This window comes from Genypterus blacodes, unplaced genomic scaffold (genome assembly GCF_046128005.1).
Source record: "Genypterus blacodes isolate CSIRO-AG114 ecotype Tasmania unplaced genomic scaffold, CSIRO-AGI_Gbla_v1 ptg000105l_1, whole genome shotgun sequence".
In the NCBI taxonomy this organism is placed as follows: domain Eukaryota; kingdom Metazoa; phylum Chordata; class Actinopteri; order Ophidiiformes; family Ophidiidae; genus Genypterus; species Genypterus blacodes.
The window spans coordinates 281,103-297,393 of record NW_027466909.1 but is presented as its reverse complement, the minus strand read 5'-3'; the positions used below and the strand labels follow the sequence as shown (position 1 = coordinate 297,393).

At 46.2% G+C, this 16,291-nt stretch overlaps 1 protein-coding gene across 2 annotated transcripts in view; it reads left to right on the top strand.

Moving 5' to 3' along the window:
• kcnma1a (potassium large conductance calcium-activated channel, subfamily M, alpha member 1a) overlaps positions 1-16,291 on the top strand; it is a 126,800-nt gene that overhangs the window by 22,894 nt on the left and 87,615 nt on the right. For both annotated transcript variants that reach the window (XM_076160444.1, XM_076160445.1), the window contains exon 2: positions 11,130-11,285. In XM_076160444.1, coding sequence (XP_076016559.1) covers positions 11,130-11,285 — 156 coding nt within the window. The remainder of the gene's footprint in view (positions 1-11,129; positions 11,286-16,291) is intronic.

Genomic DNA, 16,291 nt, shown 5'->3' with positions numbered 1-16,291 from the left:
GTAACACCGTTGACCCACGTTATGCCAAAAAGAGATTTGCGGAACTAATTGACACATTCTCAGAAATGGGACGTATTTAAACATGGCTTCGTTAAACGCCTCGCATTAGCCGAATGGGTCGTTTTCACGTATAAACTGTTTTTGTACAATTGCTAAACAATCAACCACAGGAGATGATGTTGATTAAAATCCAAACAGGCACCTCTTACGGATCCACGTTGGGCATATGGCTTAACCCCGTCCTGCATGCTGACTGGCACCAGTGAGAGTACTGAGAGTATTATTGCATCAGGAGAAGATAAAAGTAATGAGAGCCGTCTCTCAAGCAGCCTGAGCCTAATCTTCACGGTCTCTTCAGGTTTCTCTTAAGCCAGTGGAGGAGAGGAAAGGAAAGGAAAGGAGGGCGGGGGTGGTGGTAAGAAATGTGAATGGAATTAAGAGGCAACGGATGAAGGATAAAGGAAGACATAGGACGGTGAGGGGAGAAGACAAAGGACGGGGAGATAAGAGGACCGAAGCATTAACGTGATATATGATGGGCCAGTGGTGAATGCTGTCGATGCAAGATGCTCAGGTTGACTGGATGATGGATGGGGAGGAGGACACAAACTGAAAGAGATCACATACAAGGTCTAAAACACAATAGACAGGATGTGAGAGGGCGGTCTTGGCGCAGCCTATGCTTATTACCTATTAACTGTATTAACTGCCTCTGTGTGTGTCTGTGTGTGTTTGTGTATGAGAGGTTGTGTGTTTGTATGTATGTTTGCAAGATACTTCAAAAGGTTTGTTTGTCAAAAGGAACATCATTGTAGCATGTGAGGCAGATTCGAATCATACCTGTGAAGTTGTTGCCATAGACAACCAGCCAGACTGCTTATCTGGTGTTAACACTAGGTTACATTTAGGTGGCCTTCAAACCAGAAACACTTTTCAACAACTATTCAATCTGGTGACATAGCCGAGTGCTTAGCAGAGCAACAAATATGCAAATACCACCGCTGTCATCTAGTTGGGTTGGAGCTGATTCAGCCAGAACAGTTCCACCATGATCAAATTATCAATTTACATTAATATATCTGAAATTAATAAAGATAGAATGCAGATATCGTTCAAGTTGGCCTCGGAAAAGGTTTAAAAGGTCGAGGAGTCGGTTTATAAAAGTCAAATGTCCACAGAAATGTATCACAGAGACCCTAGAGAGAACTGTTCGGCCCTGGCAACGGTCCGACCTGCTGAGTGTTGATATCAGGGTGGAGACCTGGGACTCAACAGCCCCTTTGAGATGACCTTTACAGGGGCTTTTCCGACATGTTGCGGAAGGTTTAAATGTTACTTCAAGTATCGCACTTCTCCCAGCTTGCTGTGCTCAGATTGTGCTCCATCTTAGTCATTAACATCTTGTGCTTGGAATGAGCGCGCTGCTGCCAAAACTGCAACCCATGCAACATCTCCCACTCATCTGTTGTTCCCTGGTTACACATTTCCTCAACCAACTGTGGATTCATTAAATAAGACTTGTTTTCTTCCTGGCTGAAATCGAATGAATTCATTTTCTTTAAACAAAACAAAACCAACTACCGTCACGCTGTAATATTTCTCTGTAACCAGCACGTGCTATTCGAACGCACAGGAACTTTAAAAGCTTGAGCCGTGCTGCGTTCAGGTGCTGAGGTAAACGTACGCAGTAAGAGCCAAAGTTAATGATTGTAGGACCGTAGTCAACGTACATTCCTCGGCTAAACTGGATGAGAGTTTCATCATTAGAGGCAACATGGGAGGAAAACATCAGTAAAATTATTAATTGATGCTTTTGTGTGAAAATGCTTGTAAATGGAAATTACTGTGAGTTGCAGTTGGGACATGAAAGCTTTTGCGGTCCCATGCTGTCGACCACATCCTGGTGACTTGTACATTAATAATCACACTGGTTGAACATGGAGGACTTTTGTTCTTCATGAATCGTTGGACAGGTTTGTGTTGAGCAGACGTAACAGGATGTATCCTACAACTTCACCGTAATAAAATCCATTTGCAGGTCATGTCCGGGTCTTGCTCTTTATAGAGTGCTTTCATTGATCAGCTCAGGTTAGACAGCAGGGAGCCAATTAGGGCCATAGCTGCCACGGTGGTTGTTTTCGTTCGGGGAAAACACCTAAACAACCTGTTCTGCTGACGGGCCCCCAATTTCATCCGTCTGTCGTGCGCCGAGCCGCTTATTGACAGAGAGCTTTCCCGCGCGTCCGTCTCTGGGAGGAAAGCTCATTAAAGTGTTCTTAGAGCAGCAGGAGATCAGAGCGGAGACAGGTGACTGCTCGATAAGACCGTTGCCGCTCTTGTTTTCAGGGCTGCCGCTGTTTAAATTGACTGAGGAGTGAACAAAAGAAGACATCGGGGGAGAAAGGCTCTGAAATCTGTGGTTCATTATAACGGCTGAGAAAAGCTTATTAAGTCTTGTGGAAAGGAGTGTTTTTCCCTCTGAATTGTGGTGGCATTCATTAGCTGATCTCTGACAGTAAACCGGACTTGGTTAATTGCTGGTCTGGGCTGAGATTCAGGGGCTTTTCTCTCTTTTGGCTTACTTGGCATCAGCTAATTTGTCTGCGCCTGTCCTCCTGTCTCCGTGTTTGTAGTGAACAGATGCACAGCGTACGACTTAGACCTTTAGCAGCAACATTAACGCCATGTTTTATGACTGAGCTAATGAGGTTGAATCTGGGGTGAGTGTTTATTCAGTTGTTAATACTGTCTTTATGGCTAACTGGGTTATATCCAGGAGCAGAGTATTTTATTTCACTCTGAGGAGTCTTAAATGTCACTAACGTCTTAGAGTGACTTCTTAAAACAGTCTCCAAAAACTAATTTCAATTTTCGCCTGATTTCTCTCCACAATCCTCCAGTTAGGAGCCACTCCAAACACTTTTTATGAATTGTTCTGTCCCACTTCTACCTTCCAGACTGGGACGATGAACTGCAGCTGGCGTGTGTGTCTGTGTGTTTTATTCTTAGGACTTTATGTGTGTATTCTAAGTTTACATGAAGTCGAGGGCTGGATTTGGAGCATAAATTTATTCTAAATTCCAAAGACTTTCAAGGGCTTAAATACTCAAGATTTGACCACAGGCGTTGATTTTAATCAGAGATCCAGCTCTAAAATCAGAACGTCTTATCATAGTCTAGTTTAATATGATTAATATGTGTTGAAACAAGAAATAAAGGAGACTCTGTGGGGCTGCAGAAGCTTTAAAGATGTGGAGTCATTGCAAACGTCACTCTGAGGGCCTTGGAGTTGTATGAGCAGCCAGAATACTTGCTGCTTGAGACTCTATTAGCTTCTGATTCATAGGGGTGGGAAGCAGTGCTGACACGAACCGAGCCCTGGCTGAAACCGAAATCAATCATCGCCTCAAATGCACACACAAACATACACTACACACACGTACACAAACTCCTCCAGGAGCAACCACCCAGATTGAAACCCTGTTTGTTACAGGATTAATAGCGAATAGAGTGAACCTGCAGGGTATTGATTGGCGAGAGGTTGGTGGTATGAAACATCTCAGCTAACATACAGAGAGGTACCAGTTTATTAGGCACGCCTGCGCCTATAGCCTTTGTGCTTTAGATCAGAGCTTATTTTAGGACGACTTCACCTGGAATTTTCCAGAGCAGTGATGTAGTTCTTCGCTCGCATGCCGAACACGTTTGCAGTAAAGTGAAGATTATGGAAATTAGAGCATGTGACCGACCTCTTATACAAAGCTGACTATAAGCAATGGCTCGCGGCCTCGGCAGCTTCAAGAGGACCTCCCTGAAGCCTTTGAAGGATTGATATCACAGAAATACCTCACTGCTAAATGCTCTCTTTTGCACTGTATAATTTCTTAGATAATTAGCTGTTTGCAGTGGTTTTCTTTGCGCTGTATTGACTTATCTAACCTTATTGGGTGGAAGGTGGCCCTATTTTGAAAACCGGCTCTGGGCCCCCTAAAAGCCAGGACCGGCTCTGTAACAACGTCACGAGCAATGGAGGGAATTGAGGTCATAAGTCTAGAGTTTTCATCTTGACTTTAGTTGAGGAAACTTAACGAGTGTATGATGTTCATACTTGCTGCACTGAAGAGAACCTGTCCATAGTTCTAGAACCACAATTGGTTGTAGCCTGGAAAGATTCGTGCAGTACGTCCGGCACTACAGAGAGCACTTTGTTTAGGCCGCTCCTTACAATCCCCTCAATATAATGCAGTCCAATACAACAGCACCGTTAACCGTGTCTCATATATTACCATAGTGTTGAATCAACACTTCTATGACGGTGTGAGTTAAAAACGGAACATTACAGGCGTCACAAAGCGGCGATGTATTGCAGGGCATTTGTATTAGACTGCATAAGGATTAAACAGGCATGTGTGATGAATTGGTCGCTTGTTGAAGTGCAATTTCACCATAAAATGATTCCAGTGCAGGTTTAGCTGTTGGTTTTTAATGTGGAACGTGTGACAGATGGACATATTTTATCTAATGTCCAACTGCTTCAGGCCTGGTTTGGTGCTGGACGTGAATGTTCTACATGAATAATCACCCGTTAACAATTACATACTTTTAGCCTTTAAATTAGCCTGAGGTAACTGTGTCACTGATGTCTGTAGTATGATAAAAGATGATGTCATTCAAGCGTATTGCTGGGTTTCTTTAATGTATGCATTTATTCCACCTACTTTCTAATAGGACGGTGCTTTATGTAATCAGGCGGAGGTCACACTCATGGTCACTACACAACTTGGTAATTTGTGTTGAGCGAACGCACAGAAACAACATATTTCTCTGCTTTTCATCTTTGCTGTAATAACCACAGTCACAGTTATTTATTCTGCAGCAATTTCCTCTTGTGTCATAATTCATGTTGAAGAGAAGTCATCAGGTTTAGTTAATTGACCAATGTTCTTGTTCTGTTCCAAGCCAGACTTCAATTGCGCATAAAACTGGAGTGCAAATGCTTATAGCAGCAAATATGGCAAATAATTTTTTGAAGCAGTGAATCTTAGCTGCACACTTGTGGTAGTTACATTTTTATTGTCATATTTGTCAACCACTCAAACATGGAAGGCGAAAATAAAACTTTTACACCGTTTGTATATTTCCCTTTCCACACAGCCAATTCCGCCAGTCAGCATCGCATTCAATACGATCTGCAGTAATAAATCTTTGAACGTTGATCTGTATGTCTTGATTCAGCAGGCAACAAGTTAGACTGAAAATGAAACTGAAACAAACTGTATAAGTAGTAAGTCAACACTCAATAACAGAACATTTCATGAAGTTACCTGCAGGTCTTGTAGGCTTTTGTGTTAATTTTTGTGTCAATCCGACCTTTACCTGGGTGAATTTGCAGCCATTTCTAGCAGCCTCTTACTGGTCGGTCGGTGCGCCTGCAGGTGAAAAGAGGTGGGTGATGACATCATGTGTCATGGGGTGCAGGCTTTGGCATACAGTGGCAAGGAATAGAGAAATGGGTACATCCAAAAGTAGAATTTAAAAAAGGGAAGATTTGTTTTTGAGTAAAGAGGCAAAATTGTTGACAAACGTGTGTTTATGACGCATAGGAGCTCTGTGTGTGGCTTGTAACCTCGGCAGTTATTGTTAAAATTACACTACTCCATCAGCATTAGAGTAATTATGTTGTCTCTTATTTGTTTTCGTGTCCCGTGTGTCTGACTGATAAATCTCAGTGCCTGGTTGCCGTGGTAATTAAGGGGGTAATTATCAATGCATGAAGCCGAATATAGCAAAAGGAAGAATTGGCATGGAGCTCCGTCTGCGAGCCGGGAGAGGCCTGACTGACAGCTGCTTGAGCTGGTTTAGGGCGAATTGGTGGGCTTGGCAGACGGGGCCAGAGGTGATTGGTTTTAATTCCCGCGCTGAGCTAAAACAAACACCGAACACTAGCCACCTTCGCTCCAGGATTCAAAGGGTATTTGTAGACTGCGAAGGAATTCTGACATTGATTTCTGAGTTCACAAAGTGCTGTGGCGTCATTCGCTGATCGGCCACACGGCAAACCGGGCGTTTGGTCTGTTCTCCGTGGGTGTTTGACCAGAGCAGAGGCTCAGCAAGCTCATGAGCTCACTTCCTCTGCCCTGCAGCCAAGCTTTCTAGACCAGGAAGGTTGTAGGGGGAAACTTTCCTTTTGAGTCTTTCATCACCAGTCTTCTTTATCCGCCGACATTAAGATGATAAAACTAAAAGACATTACCGGACGGCAAGTGCTGACCTTTTAGTCTTTACAATTCACTGCGTGGGCTATTTTTATCCAAGACCACTGGTGCTTGAAATGTTGTATCAATGGATGAGGTTCAGCACAGCGTTCTGAATTGACTGTACACTCAAGATTCGTCCTTGTCGTAGGGAAGCAACACTAATGCAACTGCGTCTTTATTCTGTCCTCTTTATTTGAAGAGATTTGTTCATTCATACGGCTGTCTTGCTGTGACGTCTCAAATAGGATGAAAGAAAGCCAGCCTTAAGAGTGCAGCCATTTTAAAGAATGAATGCCTGTCCTCTGGAGGAGATTGGTTGGCAGGATGCAGAGATGTAAACCCTTTGGCTCCTAACTTTAGTGAAAGTGTCTGCAGTTGATTTAATCCTGTTCAGAGCAGCTTGGCCCAGGAGAGCAGGGTAGCACATGCAGGGCTGATGTGATTTTGGAGGACAGCTTGTTTGGTGACATTGATGGCTTCGTTGCTTGGTGTTTGGCTCCATGATGAGGAACTTTTGCCAGTTGTCTCTAGATGCCAGAACATAATTGCAAATTTTGCAAAAACTAAAGTAGGATAGTCATGGAGGAACACTGAAGAACCTCATCATCTTTGATACCAAATAATCCATCCTACTTGTCAGAATATGGGCGGGGAAAATGAATCACGCTGCGTTACGCTACCCTGATGGTAATTAGCTTACATTTGACCCCCCCACCTAGTTTGATACGGTCCAGTAGACATGAACATCCACATGGTCTCCACATGGCGTTGTCCCATTCAGCCTGTGCGTGTGTGTGTTTGTGCGTTGATATCGGTACCTGATCGGGCTTCCCGTTCCCTTCGCTGTGACCCAGTGTAGGCCCGTAACCCAGGGACACTGGGTAACTGTACCGGCATTAAAATAGCAAACATGGGGGTGGGGGTGTGGTGGGGGATGGGTGGGGGTGGGGTGCAGAGCGTGTTATGAGATTCACTCGTTCTCGTCTCCCCGGGTGAGGCTATGAATAGACACTCGCACTGGAATAGAGTTTTCCCCAACGATGCGGATGAAAGCTGGAGGAACAGCTGCACTAAAACCGAGTGGCGTTGGATCCACACAGTCACGTGGACTCTCACGTCTCTGTCTTCTTTTGTCCGACTTCCCCTATATACCCTCCACTCCCACCCCCCTCTTCTAATCTGTCCCTCTGTCCTGTCTCTCGTCTTTTAATTGCCATCCCTCGCTCTCTCTCGCTCTCGCTCTCTCCGTCTCATTATCTCCGTCTCCACCCTTGTGTCGCCTTCATCTCATTCTTCCTCCCTGGTGTCCCCGTCGCTCTCTGTCACTCCATTTCTTCTCCTAACCTCTTTGTCTCTCTCTCCCTCTCTCCCCTTTCTCTCTCTCCCGTGACTCGGTCCCTCTGTCCGTCCGTCTTCCCTGTGTCGTCTTTTGACTCCTTTTCTCATTATTACCGAGTCTCCCCTGTGTGCTGTTAATTAGCCCTACGCTCTTATTAACACTGTTTTAATCTGTCTAATTATAAGGAGTTTGCCTGCCTTATGAGCAGACAAGCTACCTCAGTTTTTTAAAAAGACAGAGTATAATAAAGCAGACAGAGCCGATCAATGCTACACAGAATTTCCCCCATCAATGTTACTACACATTCTTGTTTATCTCACATTTTTTCCTTCTTTATGGAGATCAATTTGTGCCCTTTGAGGTTCAGACCTAACACATTCGCCCGACTCCCTCTCTCTCTCTCTCTCTCTCTCTCTCCCTCTCTCTCAGTTTGACATCATATGTGTGTGTAAATATAGCCAGCAGATGGATTCTCCCGTGGCAGGCGGCTTCGCTGTTGTACTTCACCGTTTTACCCTTGGTTCAGGCCTTCCGCCAGCCTCTCAAATGAAGCAGAAGCAATTTCTTGTTTACATTGTCTTCTCCCATCTCTTCAGCCATCAGTTTATGACCACATCCATTATTCATGTGTTCCCCCTCCGTCACACACACGTGCTCACATGGCACTCGTGCACATTAGCACATTGCCGTAGCTGAAAATGCCCTTCGGCCCCCCGTGTTCAGGTGAAGCCAGCACACACGCAGCTTAACGACGCTACAGTTGGCTTTTTTTAGAACCCGCGTCGTGATTGCGTAGTTGTTTTGGTGTTTCTGTGATGTGATGCTACTTTAGGAATTCCTGAGCCGTTTAGCAGCATGTCAGTATTCACCACAGTCTTGCCGCGACAGGAATAATGTCTGCAGGCATGTGCAGCACGCCTGAAACAGGACTGAATGAAACAGTAGCAACTCCACTCTACAAAACAGGTAGCCCCCCCCAACCGCAGGACGTGACTTGTGCCGCATACTGTTGTTACAGCGTGTCCTGCTATGGTCCGACATTGAGGTTTTGTGTGTGTGTGTGTGTGTGTGTAGTGCGAGCAAGACAGGGGGCCTTCTGTCTAAGAAGTAGCTCTGAGACACACACTTGCACATACTACCCCACCACAACATGCCTGGAGCAAGACCGAGCAGGCACGCCGCCAACCGGAGTGAAACCTGACACATCCATGTGCCGAGTGACCTGCATGCATACTCACTTGGCGAGTATTTGCAGCATGTGACAGGCGAGACGTATTCAGGCTGCGTAGTCAAAGTAGGTACTGAAGGAGTATTGATGAGGAGGTGGTGGCTGCTGTGGGAGGAGACGCGATCGCAGTCACAGCTGTTTACATCCTAACATGGCCTCCATGCAAGACAACAAGATCTCTCTTTGTAGAATGAGCGCCACCTTTCAATTTTGGATTATGCGTTTTTGACACAGGTTATTTGAGGATAAAATACTTTTCAGGTCATTTACATCTGAACCCAGGCAGAAGTATAGGAGTTCCAGGGTCGATAACCTGATATTGATTTTATGTAACATTCGAGGACAAATCTAAATATGAGTTAGATTGTAGCATTCATCATAAAGGCTTTCAAAGTGTGGGAGGTTTCCAAGACTGTTTAATGACTAAATAAACCACCGGCCACTGAATTATCCGCTGCAGCATTGAGACGCCTGGTCGCAGGAGCAGATCATAATCTTAGGACTAAGTCAGGCTTTTTAGGACCAGTTTATTGGCATTGTTACGGGGGGTGGAATCAAATTATTGAAATGGCAGCTGTGTCCATGCCGTATCATTACGGAATGTAATCTAATTTGAATGACCAATCCTCCTGAAAATGGACATAGCGCTCGCAGGCTGGTCTATAATCTCGCTGCTCTGTCGTGCTCTGGCTGTTTTCGCAGAGCTACCGGTCACGCTCTGGTCGCCCTCGTAACTGTTTGGCCTTTCGCTTGTGTCTCTTTACTGCCCAGTGCAGTTCCTGGAATGAGACGAGCAACAAAAACAAAGCAAACATAGTCGCAGTGTTCTAGACTCGTCGTCGAGCTCAATATCGCTTTTGAATGAGTTGAGCTCGATCCGAAGAAACTGCAGCCATCCAGAGTGTACTCAGAAATTTATTTCAGTTTGTTGACAAAATCCATAATCTGCTTTGAGGACAGACATTGTAAAATAGTGTGTGTACAAAGTGCTGCATGTGTCCCCTCGGGTAATATGAGCCGGGGCTTCTTAGAAGGGAGCGATGGGCGCCATGGAGAGGGTTGAAAGTTATTGGCATTCCTGGGATTCTCTGCGGACGCCATTTGCTGGGCTTGGTTTTATGAGGCTAACAGTGACACACACACACACACACACACATACACACTAAGCTTCACTCGAGGTCCGGGTGTTGGTTTGTGATAAATTTAATAGCACTTTTTTTCGGCCCAAATGCTGTTGCATCAAGTTAAACTCGGGAGCAAACAGAGAGAGAAATGTGCTGATTTCCGTCTCTGCCAGAAGGAGAGGACGGCCGAACGCTGGCTTGTGTCAAATCAGGAGTAAATGAACAGCTGCATGCCCGAGCTCTGCCAAGCAAAGCGCATCAATGAATTACCATGCAGCTCTCCTCTCAATCGGACACAAGATGGTCGGTTCAAAGGCAAGCACGGGAACATCGGCCTCGCCACTCTGCACCCCGAGGAACAATTAACTTAAAGGCCCATATGTGCAATACGGCAAGGACGGCGGCGCGGGTGTTCTCTTATTAATTCACAAACACGCACACACTCACAGACATTCAACATATGGCAGATGCCTTCATAGCGTGAAAGTTCTGATCAAAGCCCTCCGTTTCCCCTCAGAGGTTGTAGCTAATCACATGGTCGTGTTCTACAATTTAATATTAAGAGGATGGAAATGTTTGTCATTGGTCCAGAAGGTCCTAACAGTCACCAGGCGCTCTGTGCTGCCATGATAATTGTGTTTCATCTGTCTGAGGAATATTGGCAAAATTAGATCCAACCTGTCCTTGCAGGATAGTGAACGTGCATCTGGGGCCTTTTCTCATCAGGCCTCAGCACATCAGGACGGCTCTGATGGTCCTCTACCTTTGTAACTCTCACCTTCAACTCACAGCTACAGAAGCTCCGAGTATATTTTTCAATTGATTTTAAGCTTCTTTTAATCACATCTAAGGCTCTGCACACCCGAGCACCATCTTACATTATTGACCTCCTCTCTCGTTATTGCACCTCAAGGTCCCTGAGATTGTCTAACTAAGGCCTTTTAGTGACTAAGATGACACCTTGGAGACAAGAATGTTCCTGTACTGGGCCGCCAAGCTACTGCATGATACCAAAATGCCTGAATTTGTTGAAATCTTGGCTTTACTCTGTGGCTTTTTTGTCTCTTTAATGTGATTTACTGTTCAGTCCTGCTCATGATGAGTCAGTAAAAACACTCTTTGTTTTGCATATTCTTCCTTTTCCTAACAACAAACTAATTCTGATTATTTTTTTTCTGCAGGAGGTTCAGAAGGTGATCAACCCCGCTAACGCAACGGACAAGCCGAAGGGTAACGAAAAGGAGGAGGTCCAGATCAGCGAGGTGGGATGGATGACCTCTGTGAAGGACTGGGCCGGGGTCATGATCTCCGCTCAGACCCTCACCGGCAGAGTTCTGGTAAGTGAAAAAAAACCTAACCACCCTTATGAAATCACACTGATCGTCACTGGTGTGTGACGATCTTGCCAAGACCCCAAAGAGCTCAGTGCAGCAGTTTGGTCTCGGTCAAAATGGCCACAACTTGTTTCTCACACCCAAGCTGGTGTTCCAGGTTGGCAGTGACAGCATAATCCGCCGTCGTGTGCGGATAGACTCACCTGTGTTATCTCGTCCCAGCGGAGGCTCAGGCTAATGTTTTTGTGTTTGCCATGCGTGACCCAGCCAGAGCGCTTTAATCCCCCCTGAAGCTGGGGGATGTTCAGTCCTTGCCGAATATCAGTTGTCTGGCACATTTCAGAGACATTTTTTGGCCGGCAGTGTCCGAGCTTCTCTCTCTCTCTCTCTCTCTCTGCTGTGGTGAGCTATGTGTGGAGTGTTGTAACTCACTCCACTGTGCCGCTGCCAGCTCAACTCATGAGCTTATGCGTGTGCGTGTGTGTGTGTGAGATTTATTTCTCAAACATGAGATGCTTGCATACGTGGTGTTTGTGCGGTAGGTAAGGGGCAGTGACAGCGGATTCTCTCTTGGTTTGAATTACATCCTCACTCCTTTTTCCTCTCCTGCACTCTGGAATTAATCCCAATATAGCTGCACCTGACTAATTCATACGTATGTTGTTGTGCGACAATATGACCTCTGTTGGTCTGCTGGACCCCTTGATACTGTTTACCCTAACTGAGTTACTTTGATTTGTGTAAACATCAGTTTTGAAAGCAGTAGTTGCACAAAATGCTTCACATGAGGAAGAGGAGGGTTATTGTTAGGGGGATTATGAGAGAGATGAATATATGATACCTTCACAAAAATGCCAAAGGAATTCAACAGATGCTGCCCTTTCCTGCTGATTGAGTGTTTGCTGATGAAGACATTTAATTTCACATCCCCGAATTTATGTGAGGAGTAAAGAGTTTGATTCTGCCGCTGCTAAGTTTCCATATCATAATGCATGATTCAAATGAAACTGCTGTCCCATCAGCAGAAAACTATCCTCCTTCTCCTCCTCCTCCTCTCCTCTTAGCAAGATGTCCGCCATTTAGCCGCACTCGGTAGCAGACAGGCCAGTCAGGCAGTGATGCGAGCGTGTCAGCGGGTGTCACTCTTCTCGTCCTATCGGCTGCAGGGATTGTGATAAGGCTTAATGTTGTTATCCGTTCAAGGTAACAGCCACCTTCTCCCCCAAACTGCCTCCTCCAGCCAGGATATCAGGTGCTGACGCCACGTTACACCAAATTCACATGCGACCTATACACTTTACATTGAGCTGGACGTGTGTGTGCTTACCTTCTTGCTTTCACATCTTAATCTGCGTGTGCATATTAAACATGCAGGCTGCGTCTTTGGGGAGCGGATGACGTGACAGTAGGAGTAAACAGAGAGATGGAGCCAAACTAGAGTTGTGCCGCTGTCATTGTTGGTGTGTGACAGTCTCTTCACGCCTGGCTAGAGGAGCCGGCAGTGGAGCAGGATTCGGCCCCTTTAATGGCGAAGGAGATGAAGAATCCTGAAGGGAGCTGTCAATTTACTAAATGAGCTTCTCTTTCATCACTTCCCCGCTCGCACAGCTCTGCTGGCGTGAATGCAGCTCCCTTTCGCTTTCATCTCTCGCTCTGGGCCGCGAGCGCTCCAAATCTGGTTTGGTGTGTGTGTGTGTGTGTGTCTGTGTGTGTGTGTGTGCATCTGTGAGGAAGAGAGAGAAAGAGAGCGAGAGAGGGGAGGAAGAAAAAACATCAAATCAGGCGATGCAGACAGTACAAGACAACTTTATTATCCACCTTGTGTTAGATTTGTCTTCTGCCACCCCAGAAACACACCGGCTGACAAGCAACAATGGAGACCCACTAACACGACAAACAGGAAGCAGCAATGATAACACGGAATCTGTTAAATCGATGAAAAGATTAAATTCAGGTTTTCAGATTTAATTCGACTGGGCAAGAAGGATTTCTTGTAAACATTCTTTGAGGTTTCCTGAACCTTGTAGCGCCCCCCAGAGGGCAGTACTTCAAACTCATGGACCAGCCAGTGTGAGTCATCTTCTCTGATCCGCCTGGCTTCCTCTGCGGTGCGTGCGGCGCACAGATCACTTTGTTGGCTCTGTCGTTCCCAAACTATTTCACTTCCTAAACGAACACGGCGAGCTAATGTGCGTTTGACAGACAGACGGGCGGGTGCAGAGTGACGGCTGCTTTAAGAGTCTCTGAGGCAAAGTGAGCGCCCACTGTGATCTGTACCACTTCTGCTGCGGCTGATAATTCTTCCCAGCAGTAGATGTTTGCTTACACGCTGTCTCATAATGTGCAGCACCGTGCGGAACGTGAAGATGAGCACTTTGTGGAGGTGAAGAGGGTGGAAACCTGAGCGTTTGTGGACATACGTATGTCTGTATCTCTATTCTACACGCATGATAATGAGTGCCTGTATGTGTAAATATGACTCTCCCGTGTTTGTGTGTGTGTATGTCTGTGTGTGTGGGTGGGCAATTTTGCGGGACTCTTGCCCTCCCATCAGCGCTTCACTGCAGATCAAAATTGTGAGTATCCGTGTATACAGAACCTGGATGGTAACTATAGCAACTGCTGTGTAGTGGCGCGCAGTCATCTGACGTGCTGCTGGTGGTGGGGGGGAGGGGAGGGGGGTGTATCTGCCTGGGAAGAGCAGAGCAGCAGAAATAACACACACACATGAGGGCACACACAGGCACACACACAGGCACACACACACAGGTGGGATTAAAGCTGGATGCAGGCTCTCTCTTCTTTCCAGGTGGAGGAGGGCGAGCGAGGCAGATTGAGACAGATCGCCTCTGGTGGACTGAGAGGCGCCGCCCCTCCATCGCTGTTCATTTGTGCGGCTGGATGACTTTGAGATCAAGTGCCCCCCCAGGCCTGTTGAATTACCCCACAAATCTAAACTCACCTGTGGCAGGAGTCTCGGCCCTGGAGTCGCCCGTATTGATTCCCGGCGCAGGGCTACGTTATCAGAGCCTGGCCTGACTCTGATGGTAAAGGGAACTAATGAACGTATGTCCATCCTCCCTGCATAACCCTTTACACTGCACATGTGCAGCGTGAGAAGCAAATCATTGTGGTTATTATCTATTTTTGAAGAAGAGGGCCGGCGGTATAGGAAGCTATTACAGCCCGCCGCTCTGCTCTGACCATATAACCACGGCAAACACAGGGCCGCATATGCGCACTTGCACCTTTTATATGTGTGTGTGTGTGAATGTACGGCATGTGTACATTGCTGTGTACACATGCCGTATGTGTGACTTCATGGGACAGAGGTGCTGATAATACATTGTTTCCTCAGACCGCTCGTATGTCAAAGTCCCCTGCCCTTGTGTGATCATAGCCTCTATAACCCAGACGCCCCCCCTTCTACAACACACACACACACACACACACTCACACACATCCACCCCCTCACATATATACTGTATGTACTCACACGGTCATATATCCAATTTCGATTAGGGCCAGTGTCACCTTATGTGCGCCATAAAATCCAGGAGAAATGACTGATGGTTCAAAAGGAGCCATTGTTGCTCTCCAGTATCCTGTCTTCGCCTTTGTTGCTCTCCAGTATCCTCTCTTTGCCTTTGTTGCTCTCCCATATCTTCTCTTCGCCTTTGTATTGCTCATCACCTTTACAATATAACCTAGTCAATTATTTATTACCTCATTCACTCTTGTGCAGCTCACAGTCGACACTGTACGCGGGGTGAAAGGGAAAAGCACGGCTTACATAGCCTCTGTGGGAAATGGGGTTGCCGCAATGGAGGATCAAACAACGCAATGTAAATGATTTGAAATGCTTCTGAGGGACCCAGAGCTTTGATAGAAAGGTGTGAAGCCTGAGCTGGAAGTGCAAAGCAGGAAGTGAAGTAAAGGGGGCCGCTAGATGGTCAGCGTCGACACAGGCCTCCACTCAGTCGGAGCCATGGTTTGAAGGTAAACACGTTCATCACGTCGTCATGGAAAGGGAAGGCGATGTGCGTTTGTGTCTTTGTGTCTAATTGTGATCCATCTTATAATCGGACGGGTTGTTGACAGTAACCCTGCGTGTTCTTCGTGTTTTTGCACAGTGAGCCATGTAAACATGTACAACAGTGCAGTTTCGCTTTCATTTCCCTCGGCAGAGTGCAGACAGAGCGGTTGGGGATGGAACAAAGAGCTTCCACCTCCCTCCACCTCCGCTGCCGGTGTGCGTCAGACGAGGCATCCAACATCAACAGAAAGAGGCGCTCACAAAGGCTGTAAGAAAAGACGGAGAGGTGGAACGCTTGTCCTCTAAATCAGAGCAGGAAGATGGAGGATTTTCTCTCTTTTGACTCTGTTTGCTCCAAGGGTAGAGGAAGTTGTGACTGAGCCAAAACGCAAGTGGGGCCTCAAGTCATAATAGGATCAATTCTAGTTATTGTAGACAGATGTACTGTCTGCAGAAGAGACCAATGATCATCATGTGGTCCTGTGGTCAAAGACACTACAGCTGCATAAATCACTGACTCGCCTTTTTACACAGTTGTAGTTGGACTGAGGCTTTAAGTTGTAGGACAAAGTAATGAAAGAACAGGCTGAAGAACTGTCTTTTGTCTTTCCTTCTAATGATACCGCCCTTGGTCGTAATTGGCGTTGATTGGAGCCAGAGTAACAGAGGAGAAACCAAAATGGCTGAAATCAAGGCCTTGCGACACGTGTTTTTACCCAGAGGAGTGTTGCATCCTGGGGTTTAAGACAAAGCGGTAATTGATGGAAGAACAGGCCAGTGAACGCTTCCTAGAGTTCTTTTTTTGCCTTCTCTATTCCTGAAACCTCTGTCTGTTTACCCTGAACATTGTCCTCCGTAAGACGAAAGCGGTTGTTTTTCTGTTTGAGCCCCACGAGCCAGCTGTCGACGCGAAGACGCTGCATATGGAGCTTATAGGTCAAAGGCAAAGCACCTCTGGTCTTTCAATTGACGG